Source organism: Pochonia chlamydosporia, chromosome 3 (assembly GCF_001653235.2).
Source record: "Pochonia chlamydosporia 170 chromosome 3, whole genome shotgun sequence".
In the NCBI taxonomy this organism is placed as follows: domain Eukaryota; kingdom Fungi; phylum Ascomycota; class Sordariomycetes; order Hypocreales; family Clavicipitaceae; genus Pochonia; species Pochonia chlamydosporia.
This window is the reverse complement of record NC_035792.1, coordinates 3763102-3776613: the sequence shown is the minus strand read 5'-3', so window position 1 is coordinate 3776613 and position 13512 is coordinate 3763102. Positions and strand designations below refer to the sequence as shown.

Genomic DNA, 13512 nt, shown 5'->3' with positions numbered 1-13512 from the left:
GGCACTTTTATTCAAACACAACTCAAGCAACCATGGCTGCCGCCGCAGCCTCCGAAACCAGTCCTCTCCTCTCCGAGCCCCAATCCCCATCTCAGCCCAATGAACCCTCACCAACCTCAACATCAGCCTCAGAGCCAACATCAAAACCAAGCGCCCTACGATCAATAGTAGCCGCCTTCACAATACACCTCCTCCTCAACATCGCCACAAACATCGCACTCACCCCACAAACCGCTATTCTCCAAGACATCGTCTGCCGACAGTTCTACCAGGACGTGGACTCTCTCAACGGCACGACACCCCCAGACAGATGCAGCGTCGTCCCCGTCCAAAGCGAGGTCGCCTACGTGATAGGATGGGAGGCAGCGATAGAAAATATCCCGAATATGCTGTTGGCGGTACCATTCGGAGCACTGGCCGATAGAGTGGGCAGGAAGAAGATTCTCCTGGTGGCCATTTTCGGCATGTTTATGAACGATGCGTGGATCAGGCTTGTTTGTGAGTACACGTTTCATGTCTTTGACGCAGCGTACTAACAAGGCATCAGATTGGTTTCCAGATGTATTTCCCGTGAGGGCCGTTTGGTTCGCCGGGCTGTGGCAGGCAATTGGTTCTGGGGCCGCGACATTATCTTCCATTACCCATGCTTTGGTGGCGGATGCGTGTCCCGAAGAACAAAGGTGATTTTACAAAAAGCCAAGCACTATATAGGTGGTTGCTGATGTGAATTTAGGACATCGGCATTCTCCCAAATTCGATCTGCCAAACTTCTCTCCCAGCTCGTCTTCGTGCCTATCGGAGGGGCGCTCATCTCGCTCAATCCCTGGATCCCCATGTTTATATCTACTGGCTTCATGATTTCGGGCTTCATTGCTGCTGTGCTTCTCGTACCAGGGAACTGGCCGGCAGAAACTGCTCGTAATAGCGAACGACAGCGCCTCCTCGACGATGAATCTAGCATCGAGGCGCCTGCCAAGACTAAATGGTATAGTTGGACGAGCGTGACGTCCAAGATATCACAGCTAGCGGACTGGGCAGCGGAAAACTCTCGACTACTGCCCCTTGTTTTGTCATTTTTTGTATTCCAGCTGGGTGAGCAGGCTGGGCTTACACTTTTGCTTCAGTATGCTGCGAAGCGACTGGACTGGACGCTGAGCAAGGTACATATGCAATGCCCCTTACTGTTTCTTCCTGCCGCAACGTTAACCTTGCTTTAGGCCTCATTCCTCATCTCCGTTCGTGCAGGCGTCAACATGGCCGCCCTCGTTGTTCTCGTTCCAGCGATTTCCGCCATCCTGCTAACTACGTACCACCTCTCCGTGATGAAGAAGGATAAGCGCATAGCCCAAGGAAGCGGACTCTTACTCGTCTTAGGCTGCTTGATTGTATTCCAAGCAACGTCGTCTATATCCATGGTCCTGGGTCTAGTACTCATATCTGTAGGAGATGTCTTCGCCATCCCCGTGAGGAGTCTGGCGACTGGTCTTGTGGATCCAACGCATCTGGGCGTGTTGTACACTGTCATTGAGGTCATGACACAGAGTGGCCTGTTTATAGGTCAGCCAATGCTGGCTGGCACGTTCCGATGGGGATTGAAGCTCGGCGGATTTTGGATAGGCATGCCGTTCTTGTTCGCGGGTGCGTTCTTCACGCTGGCGTTGATTGCTGTGTCGACGATGCCCAGTAGTCGACGGCTCTCATCCCGGGAGACGATTTAGATGATTAGACTTCGACGGTATAGATTCTTAGGCTTCGACGGTATAGATATTTAGACATGAAAAAAAACTTTTGGCCGTGACATCATGCTCCGCTACACCAGTATAACGTCTACAACGTCTGTTATCCCATCAAACACACACCACTCTTTACCATGGCGGAACGTCTCTCGAAACATGCCCACCCTCTGAAATATCGTACCCCCAAAGTCGTCCTGCTTCTGCGCCAAAACAAGTCCGTATATCCGGCCCAATGCCAACTTCGCCCTCACCCTCCCAGCAGCTATCAAGAAGCAAAATAATGTGCCGCTCCTATCCACGTCCCCGGGGTAATCTGCCTCCGAGAACGCCATGGCATGATCATCTCTGTATAGCATAATCTCCCCCGGCAAAGCCTTGACTGTGCGTACTTCCACCTCTGCAATCTTCCCTCTAAGCTTCACCGACGCTGTTTTTGGATCTCGCAGCATGCCCATTCCAAATCTGTGGACGCAGTCCGTGGCAATAATCTCTGCTACCTCCGCATCAACGAGCTCCATGTCCGTGGAATTCAACTCCTTTTCATACTCGACCTGCGTGTTGATCGACGCCCACGACCACGATGGCGCCAACTTTTCCGCATTTTGCAGTCGAATTTCTCGGTCTTTCTTCTCCAGTTTCGCAATCTTGTTGTTGAATTCTGCGCGTCCTACGTCTCTGCTCCCAAAACAGTTATTCAGATCGTAGTGTTTCCCGAAAGCAGTGGCCTCCCAGTCACCTCTTTTGCGTTTCCGCCAGAGTAGATCCGTCATGAAGGTCGAGCGCCATAGACCAGCTAGGTACTCATCCCCGGGGCGTGTTCTCGCAATATCGGACCCTAAGCCTGCCAATGCGGGGAATTTGTCTTTACGGGCTGTGAAGTCGAGGCCAGTGTAGGCATTGACAATGTGGTGCCATAGCTCAGGGGACTGTACACCCGGTTGGGCGCCTTGGTGAGACGACGTGGAAAGACTGTATGCTGACTTGGGGTTGAATGGTTCGCGGGGAGAGTATTCGCTTGCAATGTAGCTCGCGAGCATTGGTTCGCATTCACACGCCGACCCGGCCATGCACTCCCACGCCACCTCGTTGAAGCCGAAGTACACAATCCGCGGCGAAAGAAGTCGCTCCTGCAGAATCCACAATCGATCCAGAACGCCGTGCTCTTCGTTGTGTCGTAAGTGGCCGACAGCGTATCGTAACTGTCTGCGGACCATGATTGGAAACGGAAGCTTATGCTTGGTGAGCTCGAGATTTCTGCTGTCGACGACCACGGATGGAACGGTCTGGAAGAGGCCATCCTTTGGGCCGGATGCCCATGCCGCTGCTATGGTGAGTATGCCATTCTTGTAGATGGACGACATTTGCGCCGATTCTCTTTCCCAGTCGTCGTCGTCGTCTTGGATTATGCACAGCGAGTCTATCCACAGGTATTTGCTGCCCATCCTCCTCGTCACGAGAGCAGCGTCCCGGAACGTCGGCGGCAGTGATTCCAACGGGATGCCTTGCTGGAGCTGTTCCAGCGTGCCGGTTGTCGTCTTTATCGGCATCCCCTGATCGCCCCATCTATGTGTAAGGCATACGTATTGCCCTTGCTGGCCGCTCGTTTCTACAAGTCTTATATTTGCAAGACTGCTTACATCGACGAGGCGAGTGGGAAGATTGACCCACGAGGAAATACCAGAGCATTGGGCGTGGTTGGTCGAGCACTGCTGTCGCCAGTAGTCTATCTGCGACATTGTCTGCTCTGTGTCTGTTTGGCCGTTGAGATAGTTTTTGAAGGGGAAATGACTGTGGACGCTGGTTGCACCGGGAAGATCTATTCGATGTCAGACTTTACATTTGCAGTCAAGTTTACAAAAGAAGAGAGGCAGCAGACATACCATCAGTGTAAATTTGAATCTTAAACTCTGCTTTCCCCAGGGCAGACTGCGCTGTACACCACGGCTCGAAGAAGCTCTCCCCGTCATATCGCCAGTATATAAAATCCTGGTCCTCGGGCTTACTCGTGCCAACCGACCGCTTGAACGCTTCCCAAAAGATGGCGCACCAGGGACATCCTCTCTGCGCAGATTTATTCAGTCTCAGCGTCGAAACCATGAACCCGCCCACGAGTTCAAGCTGCTGCGTAGACCCGGGCTTGTGGTTTGTGGTGCATTGCGTCGCGCCTTTGAAGATGCTAAAGTCGGGAATGTCAGAGAGCAGCTCTCGACGGGCTGTCATTGTGAAGCGGCTGGTATGAATCGATAATCGAGTTATGCAACAAAGTAGGTCATTTAAAGATTTAGAATATTTTGTATTTCTTAAAACGTACCATTAATAATCGAGACGGCAAGTGTAGTAGATTTCACTCGTCTTACTTTTATTCTACAGTCCACCACCAGCTGAGCACTCATCAGGGATCGTGGCTGGACTATTGAGCAGCGAAGGGTCCAGATCGCACGCCTTGCATGGGACTTGCAACCCTGTGGCTACAGGGCTGGATTTAGGCCGCGTGAGGGTTGAATGGAAGCCAATGCGATTTGATATCTCGACATGTGGCAGTTCGAACTTTATTTGCCGCTCATTGGGCATTCAGGTGAGAAGTGCCGTCATGGCTTGTCGTTGGGACGGGAGAGAAGAGCAAACGGCCGGCAGTCTGGAGTTAGGGCATTAATGGTGTGTATGTGCATGTCTTGAAACTTGCATATCGAGTTGTTATCTGATTGATTCGGTGATGCTTGATACATGGACGGATGGATGCCAATGAGAAAGGAGGCTTGGGTTGGGCGAGCAGATTATCTACTTATGTAGGGCGTATTATAAGTGTGGCAGTGAGACAAATGAGAATACTGGCAGTGCGCAAAGTGCATGCATTTGGAATATGATTACGTATCGCCAAGATTAGAGATTTGATAAGCCAGCTTCTGATGCTCGATGGTCGCTTGTTGAAGGGATGAACCTCTTTCTCTGCTCATACACAGGTTCACAGGAATGAATCAAATGGCAGATGAAGAAAGCACACTGGAGATGGCAATTGGTAGCACCCAAAACAGCCACAAACTTTGTATTGACATATGGAGTAAATCAGATTTCATTTGAAGGAAGCTAATACTCTCATAAATGAATATTCCGCAGAGCAACTACCCTCAACCTGTTGAAGTGGCAGTGATGCACGTAGATGGCGGCAAATTCATGCACAAACTCATACACCAGATCAGTCCATCATGCAATCAAACACAAACTCACATACTCCAGTTCCAAGTGAATAACTTGCATTCAAAGCCAATGTATCAAACATCATCTCAACTCATCCTACAATGAAATCTGACCAGCAGGGACACTTTGTCCACGATTGCGTCACCTTCACCACGCGACACTTCACACCAGACACATCTGAAACAATCAACCTGATCAATTCAGCCTCAGAGATCCCCATCCAGCATCCCAGCTCAGTCAAGCTCCATCGCAAAGTCCATGTCGGCACTCTCCAAACAGGCCCCCGCCCCCACGACCTCGGCACATACACATGAATGACATCCCCAGACCCAGACGATAGCTTCAAACACTCAAGCCCACGCTCCCCTCCGCAGCTCCAACACCAACCTTCCACACACACACAAACAACCACACAAAATGCCATCCTGGAGAGCCCACCTCGCATCATGGTACCTCTGGTTCTGGGCCAAAGGAAACTTCACCTCCGCCGCCGCCCTCGAGAAGCGCATCGCCCAAGCACGCAAATCCCCCCCCGACCACCGCCCCCCGCAACACTTCCGCACCAAGTTCATCGTCGAAGAACGCCAAGTCGCAGGCCACACCGTCTACGACCTGGCCCCCAAGTCGGAGACGCCCAACGCCGCCCGCATCCTGTACCTCCACGGCGGCTCCTTCATGTTTGAGATTCAACCGCCGCACTGGACGTTGGTGGCCTTACTGGCAGAGCGTCTGCAGGCGAGCGTCACGGTGCCCATCTACCCGCTCGGTCCGGAGTCGAAGCTCAAGGACATGTATGCCATGCTGCAGCCTATCCACGACGAGATGGCTGCGTCGAGGGACGACGCGCCGTTCTTCGTCGTGGGCGACTCTGCGGGCGGGTGTATGTCGCTGGTGGTGACGCAGGAGGCCATCAAGTTTGGGAAGCCGCTGGCAAGGGGTGTCGTTCCCATCACGCCGGTCGTGGATGCGACGTTTGCGAATCCAGAGGCGCACGAGGTGTCGAAGCGGGATCCGTGGCTGGACGTCGTGGGGTGCAAGGCCGTGGGGGAGTTGGTCAGGGGACAGTGGCCTACGGATGATGCGCGTGTGAGTCCGTTGTTTGGGAATGTGGACAAGTTGCCGCCGATGATGGTGCTTGCCGCGGAGCATGATCTTCTCACACCGGATACGAAGAGGTTTGTGGATAAGGTGAAGAGCGCGGGAGGGGATGTGACCCTCGTGGAGGGGCCGGGGATGATGCATGTTTGGCCGTTGGTGTTGCCGGATCATGATGGGAAGGAGGCTGTTGATTTGATGGTGGAGTGGATGGAGAAGAGGATGTGAGGGATGTGGTTTGTCTTTGGAGTTTTTGGCTCGTGTTTATTTTGGGGTATTATATTGTTGCATTTATTTAGACGTTTGATCATATGGATGATGGAACCTTAGAAGCGGCATGTTTAGGATACTGATACATAGTCACATATAATTACACTTCAAAGAAATATATTGTTTATATTGCAAGGCGACCAAGCTTGGGCTGGATATAATACTCGCTTGTTGCGCTCCAAACAGTCTACTGCTTGCGTTTCCTTTCAGTCATGCCGTCGTAATACCATTCAGTCTGTCCAACATCATATGCCATCGAATATAGATACAAAAGAAGTGCAAAGAAATAGTACAACAAAACGCTGTTGCTCGAATAATTTCTTCCTCAATCACCAATCCACAGCCCAGCCATTCTCATTGATAAAGTCCTCGCATGCCTGCTTCAGCGCAAGATTTGGCCTCAGCTCCGACGGATAAAGAGCCTCTCGCGTCAGCGGATCAGTAGGATGTCGTCGGAGGTGCTCCATGATGGCCGACCGTTCATACGACTTGCCCGTTTTCGTCTTAATGGTCAGCATAAAAACCTTCACCCTCAGCAGCAGACAAACTCACAATAACAGGATCAACCATGATGCCAAAGCTGATATCATCGATAACCCACTCCGGCACCTCTCTCCTCCGCTCACTCTGCACCCTCGCCCGCTCAAAAACACCCTTCAGCTGCTCTATCCTCTGCTCATTCTCCTCCCGTATCAAGCCCCTCTCAAAGTCGCCCACGTTAGGATCAGCCAGCATCTCATCCGCATCCTTGTTCAACAGACACAGTACGGTCCTCTCCAGCGCCTGCGCCTCCTTGGAGCGTATCTTCTCCAGATGCTCCCACCGCTCCTTCTTGCACCGCAGCACAATGGCCGTCACCGGCGTGAGGGACTTGTCGTTGGTTTTGGCGCAGATCTCATGCGCGCGGAGGGCGTGTGTGAGCGCCGAGTCAAAGTCTTTGCTGTGCAGGAAGGCCTGGGCGAGATAGTAGTGCGCTTTCATGGAGTCCGGGGTGATGGACACGCAGGTTTGGCAGTCGGAGATGACGGAGTCCCAGAGTGAGAGCTTGAGGCGCGCCATGGCGCGGTTGGTGTATAGAGTGGCATTTTTGGGATCAGCTATGATGCTATTGGGTGTGTTAGCAGGTTGACTCTGCGGTGATGACAATTTCCTGCGGATAGATGTTGTTCAGGAGATGTGTAGTTGGACCAATACATACGCTTTTGTGTACAGACTTTCCGCACCGAGAAAGTCCCCGCTTTGAAACTGGCGATTGCCTTGCTCCTTGAGCTCCAGAGATTTTGACATCTTGAGATATGTCAACTATGTCGGGGGGGATTTAGAGTGGCGGTGCCGATGACGATAGGTGTGTTGGGTGTTTAGGCCACGTCGAGTGGCGACCCAAGGTGCAAGTTACAAACTACTCCGTACTTTGCTGCAATTACTTGACTACCTAGGTAATTTCTTGTCCCGTGTACTTCTATGATATCAAAACCATAAACTCAACATCAACATAAAAGGACGCGACGATGACAACACCAAAATGGGAGAAAGGGTCCAGGAAAATGAAAAAAAAAAAGGGATGAAGGACAAATTGGTAAGGCGCAAGATTGGACCTGGATGGGCTGCAAAAGAACCAGAGCAGACAATAATAAGGCTGCGGCGGGTTACACAGTGGAGGGGGTGCGAGTGGCGCAATTTCCGCTCCGCGATTCGGACTTTGCTTAGGACATGTCTATGTCTGGCTTGGATATAGAGAGGACAGATGGTGACAATGTTGTATTTGGGAGTGACGGAACAAGTATGAGGTTTGGTCAGTCTGCTAGATGGGCAATCAATGACAACGGTTTTGCGTGGGGTTGGCGCTTTGAGCGCCTAATTTGTAAGAAGCGACTTGGAATATTCCAGAACAGAAAGTCGGCAGTGGGAAGAGAGAAGAGTGAAACAATTCGATGTACTCCGGATTGTCCACGCTGTTGGCAGGCTTTGCCCCACTGTATTCGACATGCTCACCAACCAGTTGACTAGTCCTTCAATCCAATTAATATACTCATATACTCATGATATACTCATATACTCGTCGTAATACCTATATACCGTCGTACCCGGGTATTCCTCTATGCTATGCTGTCTGATTTTTACAAAACCCATCAAATACCCAACAAACGCCATGCATGAGCCTGTCCCATCTATGCTTGTGTCAACTCGCCCGTCGAATTCATAATATGCCAGCCCTAGATAAATGATGGATGGGTTTCTGTTTCCCCCTCTTTGACAAGGCCAACTCTTTCCTCTTCTGTTGGCCCAGTGTTTCGACGGAACACACGGTTGAAGGAGAACTGACGCCGGGCAGAGTGCGGAGGCGGTGTAGGGGGAACGTCCTGAACACTTCCACTTGCGACACCGTGATATGCAGTATCTTGACCATCAAACACATGTTCGCGAGTCTGTCCATAATAGGCTCCAGCCTCATCATCAGGTTTTTGGGTCGGTAGTTGTATATGCGTCAATGGGATCGGGTGTAGCGGACTCCTCGCCTTGTCAGGGTACTCGTCTTCATAAGTCGGTAATGTAGTGCTGGTTCTTGGCCGCCCCCGAATTGTACCGGCAATGCTCGAAAAAATAGTGTTTCGATCCTCTTGCTCAAGCTCCTCTTCCGTTGGGAAACGTGACATCCCCAACGGAGGATGAGGACTTATCGGACTTCCCACTGCTCGAATCGACGGTGTCGGAGGCTGAGGTGACGTCGCAGACCGGGCTCTTGTGCTCGCCGCCAAAGTTCTCCTTCGTCTCAGACCGTCCCATTCGTATTCTGAGCGTCCATCCTCGCTAATTGGGGCCATACTCTCGGCCATTTTCTCCTCGTGGAGCCTCTTCAGTTCGTCTGCTTCCATCCTCAAACGAGCATGGGAAATTCGTCGCACGATGGCGGCCGCACCACGGATAGCATCAGCCTTGGGTTCTGTCTCTGGTTGCTCCTGTTCAGCGATGGTGTGGATCTGATCCAGGTCTCCCTTGAACACGGCAGCATCCGGAACATCTTTAGCCGATTTGGATAATTGTAATAGAACAACGCCTGAACAAATGGTAAGGAATCCCATGACTACAGTGACAATTTCCTTAGGACTGCCTTTGAATCCTTGGAATAGCACCGTAGAGGTGATGATTGTTGTGCTGGTGAAATATACATAGTATGTTGGTGTGACAAGTGCCGCGTTGAATAGGTTTAGAGCTTTCTGTTGATAGCCATTTCGTCAGCGCCACCAGTACGTGCAGGATCAACTTGCATTTGACACTTACGTTCAAAAAGATAATCTCCGTCAAGAGTGTGCCTATCACAAAGACAAACAAGACCCATAGAAACCACTCCTTGTATTGTGGCTTACCTCCAATCCAAGCGATAATGGCCGCGCCAAGGCCCTGAGTAGACACGACGCTCAAACCCCCAATCCAACTGCAGATGGAGATGTATACCAGCATGTTTTTCTTACCCCATCTGGGACCAGCGTAAAATGCAGTGATGACGGAGCCCACCAGAATAACCCCCGCATACGACAGAAAGCCTGGCGTAATGAAGAACTTTTGCATCTCCTGAATGTCGGCGACTGAGGATTCCTGGGGACCATTCATGACAATAACGACTGATCCGACGATACATAAAAAGCAGGCAACTTTTCCGACCAAACTAAGGCGTTCCTTTAAAAAGATGGCAGACAGTATTGTGGTGATAACAACTGATAAGGCTCCCAACGGTGTGACGAGGATGGCATCGGTGAATGCGTACGCGACAAAGTTGCAAATCTCGCCGACAATCATGAGGGTCATGCCACTCCACCAGAATGCATTTTTCAGATAGCCATAGCCCTCGCCAGCGACCTCGTTGTACTTTTCGTTCGCCCTGAGAAGCCCAACCTTCTTGAGGACAAAGGACGTTCCAATAAACAGTCCAGAGCCAATTGCCAACGCAATTCCAATAATTTTATAATATCCAGGCCGGTCCGGTCCCGATTGAATGGATCGAATTAAGAGCTCGGAGTCCATTTTCAACTTCGTTTCTCAAGGCTTGCCGGCATCTGGGTCGATCGTGGCCAGGAGAAGAAATGGCGAGGGATGCGGGAAGAAATGGATGTTTCGAGATAGGTCCTGGCTTCGGGAGTCGACAACAGAGATGCTAGAGACGAAGGCTGGAACTGGAACAGTCGGCTTTGGCCCTCGAAAGCACGCGAGTTGACGTGCTGTCGATATCTGTAGAGAGGTGGTCGATGGTGCGAGTGCAGCTGGACACTCGACCAGATTCGACGGGTACCTCGCCGAGTCCAAAAACTACAGTGGAGAGGATTCAACGGGGTGGATCAACTGGTGACAGTGGTAGGCGGATTGGCTGGGAACCGTTCAAATATTCTACAACTGCGGTAGAAAACATGGCACGTCAACATTAGAATGCACGCACGAGGCGCAAACAAAGGGCAAGTGGGTGTTTTAAAGGAGCTGGAGAGGATGAGCACGAACATGGCGTGAGACTACCTTGGAACTCCAAGTTGCTGGGGCAGGTGCAGTGGGGTTCGGAGTTCAGGGTGAAAGGTACCGGGGTACTTGTCCAGTACATCAGCGCCAGCGGCTGGGAGCTCCATGCTTCAGGTCTGGTACTTCAACGGGTCATAAAGAAAGTAGATTCGAATGTAGCCCACAAGTAGCATTCATATCCTTGACAATATTATAATCTTTCCAGTACTGGGACTCACGTTTAGGTAGAATGTATGGTGTCGCGGCATTAACTTGCTACGTATCGCTGCAAATTGCTCAATACTCGAGGTCCTCATCGTGTCCGGCAGCGTAATATCGTCAGTAGCTCCGCAAGAGCTAAAGACGAAACAACAACCTCAAAGTACCTCGCAAGACACTCTACATGTCAAGTGTCCCAAGTTTAGAAAGATGTTGCAGGCCGGACATGCCAACTTAGTGTCAGGAAACCAACAAGAAAAGTGGCTTCTGTCCGGGGTGCGACATGGCTTCTGAGTTTCTTTGGATGCTGTGCGCTGAAAAGCCCAAGTCCTTCTGCCTCATCATGGAGTGTGCTCCAGTTTGCCAGCCGCTGGCGCATCTTCGGCACCGTTTGGATCCCTGTATTTTGCTCCGCTCATGGCGTGGGCCTCGATCTGACTTGTGCAGGATTGTGACAAGGTTGGTGCCAGATTTGAAGCTTGTTGGCTTTGAGACGCACGAGTTCCCTGGCCACACACTCTGGCCCAGACCATTGTTACACCAGGCGCATGGAGCGCTAGAGTACCTGGGTACCTGGAGGGTCCGAAGGAGTCTGGTCTGTGAGGGAGCAAAATAGATTATTGAGATGTGAGCATTATCCAGTCAGCGCACTTGTGTACGGGGTAGAGGAAGGTTGGTTGTTTTCGTTTTGACTTGGAGAAGAAGGATGAGAATCAGCACAGACTGGAGGCTTTGACGATAATGCAAAGTGCCAGACGTACCTTCCGTCTTTAAACACTGCCCCTCCTTCCTTGCTCAACTTACAGGTTCAAGTTGGTTTGAAGCTGCACGTCACCAACGGCGCCACGCCACAGGAGCCACGATCATCTCTCTCCCACATCTGTTCATCTTCACATCCGCAGGCACAACAGGGTGACCAGGATGGACGAAGATGGGGCAAAAAATGACGACTGTGATTTCAATCACAGCTTGCCAAGCATCGCTAAGCACGCACAGCTCCAAACACCAGATTTGTCGCTGGTGCGAACAATATCGTCTGCAGCGACCAGCTTGACACCCCAAATTTGACGTGTGACAAGTACATGGCCAGACTTTCTTTATTTAGCCGCTGGTGGTGTTGCGCTCCAGAACATCTCAGACAGCCAACCCGTCTTGGCAAGACATTGACCCATGTTCGAGTTCGTTGTGCTAATAAAGCCTGTGCTGTTCATTAGTGGGCAAGCGTTCGTCGTTTCATCTTCTCTGATTTCAGCATTCAAGGTCTAACTAAACTGGAGAGGGAGTCCTTGAAGCTTGGAAAGGGGCCTGGCCTCTTATCCGCTTCTTGCCACAGCAACGCCATCAAGCGAAATGACGTTGAAGAATTTGAGAGGCAACCAAAAACGTCATCAATTGACACACCAAGGCTCAAATCACCTGAGCCTCGGATGCCAGCGAGTTCACAATCCCCGGCGAGCCTGATACGATGCAGACATCGGAATGCCTCGATGACTTGACGAGTGTTGGCTTCACCAATGCAGTGAGCAAAGCTGCACAAACCGTACCACCCTCAATGCACCTGCTGCACTTGCTTCAATTCAGTCTTTTCCGGAGAATGGCGCATAAGTGCTGTTGTGCAACAGGCGCTGCGCCACTATCGGACTTCTTCCAAACCTGTCAACTGCATCCAGGTGTGCGACAAACGCTGTCGCGGACTATCTACTGCATTTGCACGGCCCCCTTGTCCGACCATTGGTTGTATTTCTGGCATCGAAATGGTGGCGTGCCAATAGTTGTGCTCAGCTTCTTCGCCTACCAAACTCGGTGTTGCCGCATCTAACGAGACTTGTGTTGTGCAACTTGCATCTGTGATCTCTATGGGAGGCTGAGTCTCAAGACCATCAAACTCCAAGCTGTGGCCAAAAGCATTTCTGCACCTCCTCCAAGTATACGCTAACACATTTTGGATACCCTAGTACAACATGCGATACTCGATACCTTTTTCTCGGTTCAATGCTTTTGAACCCCTGCAGTAAAACACGCATACGCATTACGCCGTTTGCCTTTGTATCGACATTACCATGTTGACCACGTTGACCACGCCAGAAGACCACCGCAATGTTGGACTCATATATCTACCTAGGTACCTATAAGCCGTTACCTACCTACCAAGGTAGGTAAGAACATGCTAACCTGCAGGTTTCGAAAGCGATGTTCCCAACAGGATCAAACGCAATAGGCGAATGTAGATACAGACTCACTCATCATATATGTCCCCTCGTAAGATTCATGTTTGAAATCAGTTTTCAAGTCTGTCACGCAACTTCTGACATTCACATTCCAATGCTAGACTTGTGGCTGCGAATTGAATCTGTGTCAGAGCCTCAAACAACAAAGTTGGTTGTCCGACCACCAAAACACTTCGAGAACAGACGAACCTGAATCGACAGTGTTTCAGATCTACTTCAACCCCGTCTGGGGGTTTGTGCTCACCCAGATTGCCGAATTCCCAAGGAGAGCAATCACAATCCACATA

At 51.0% G+C, this 13512-nt stretch overlaps 6 protein-coding genes across 6 annotated transcripts; 2 read left to right on the top strand and 4 right to left on the bottom strand.

Annotated features, from left to right (window-relative positions):
* Window positions 1–32: 32 nt before the first annotated feature.
* Window positions 33–1718, top strand: VFPPC_15878 (MFS multidrug transporter; the record flags this gene model as incomplete). The annotated part of the gene is made up of 4 exons (XM_018293631.1): window positions 33–498; window positions 548–680; window positions 734–1160; window positions 1218–1718. The coding sequence occupies 4 exons, from the start codon at window positions 33–35 to the stop codon at window positions 1716–1718; spliced, it is 1527 nt and encodes a 508-aa protein (XP_018145642.1).
* A 92-nt stretch (window positions 1719–1810) lies between these two features.
* Window positions 1811–3956, bottom strand: VFPPC_04981 (HET domain-containing protein; the record flags this gene model as incomplete). Its single annotated transcript, XM_018284238.1, has 2 exons — window positions 1811–3552; window positions 3617–3956. The coding sequence occupies 2 exons, from the start codon at window positions 3954–3956 to the stop codon at window positions 1811–1813; spliced, it is 2082 nt and encodes a 693-aa protein (XP_018145641.1).
* Window positions 3957–5348: 1392 nt separating this feature from the next.
* On the top strand, window positions 5349–6254 carry VFPPC_04980 (alpha/beta hydrolase fold-3 domain-containing protein; the record flags this gene model as incomplete). The annotated part of the gene is made up of 1 exon (XM_018284237.1): window positions 5349–6254. The coding sequence occupies one exon, from the start codon at window positions 5349–5351 to the stop codon at window positions 6252–6254; it is 906 nt and encodes a 301-aa protein (XP_018145640.1).
* Window positions 6255–6625: 371 nt separating this feature from the next.
* On the bottom strand, window positions 6626–7583 carry VFPPC_04979 (CHIP protein (carboxyl terminus of Hsc70-interacting protein); the record flags this gene model as incomplete). Its single annotated transcript, XM_018284236.1, has 3 exons — window positions 6626–6799; window positions 6849–7401; window positions 7495–7583. The coding sequence occupies 3 exons, from the start codon at window positions 7581–7583 to the stop codon at window positions 6626–6628; spliced, it is 816 nt and encodes a 271-aa protein (XP_018145639.1).
* A 926-nt stretch (window positions 7584–8509) lies between these two features.
* On the bottom strand, window positions 8510–10316 carry VFPPC_04978 (non imprinted in Prader-Willi/Angelman syndrome 2; the record flags this gene model as incomplete). Its single annotated transcript, XM_018284235.1, has 2 exons — window positions 8510–9511; window positions 9576–10316. The coding sequence occupies 2 exons, from the start codon at window positions 10314–10316 to the stop codon at window positions 8510–8512; spliced, it is 1743 nt and encodes a 580-aa protein (XP_018145638.1).
* A 1778-nt stretch (window positions 10317–12094) lies between these two features.
* On the bottom strand, window positions 12095–13309 carry VFPPC_17669 (hypothetical protein; the record flags this gene model as incomplete). The annotated part of the gene is made up of 5 exons (XM_022429358.1): window positions 12095–12259; window positions 12420–12567; window positions 12662–12916; window positions 12963–13102; window positions 13298–13309. The coding sequence occupies 5 exons, from the start codon at window positions 13307–13309 to the stop codon at window positions 12095–12097; spliced, it is 720 nt and encodes a 239-aa protein (XP_022285604.1).
* Window positions 13310–13512: the final 203 nt, after the last annotated feature.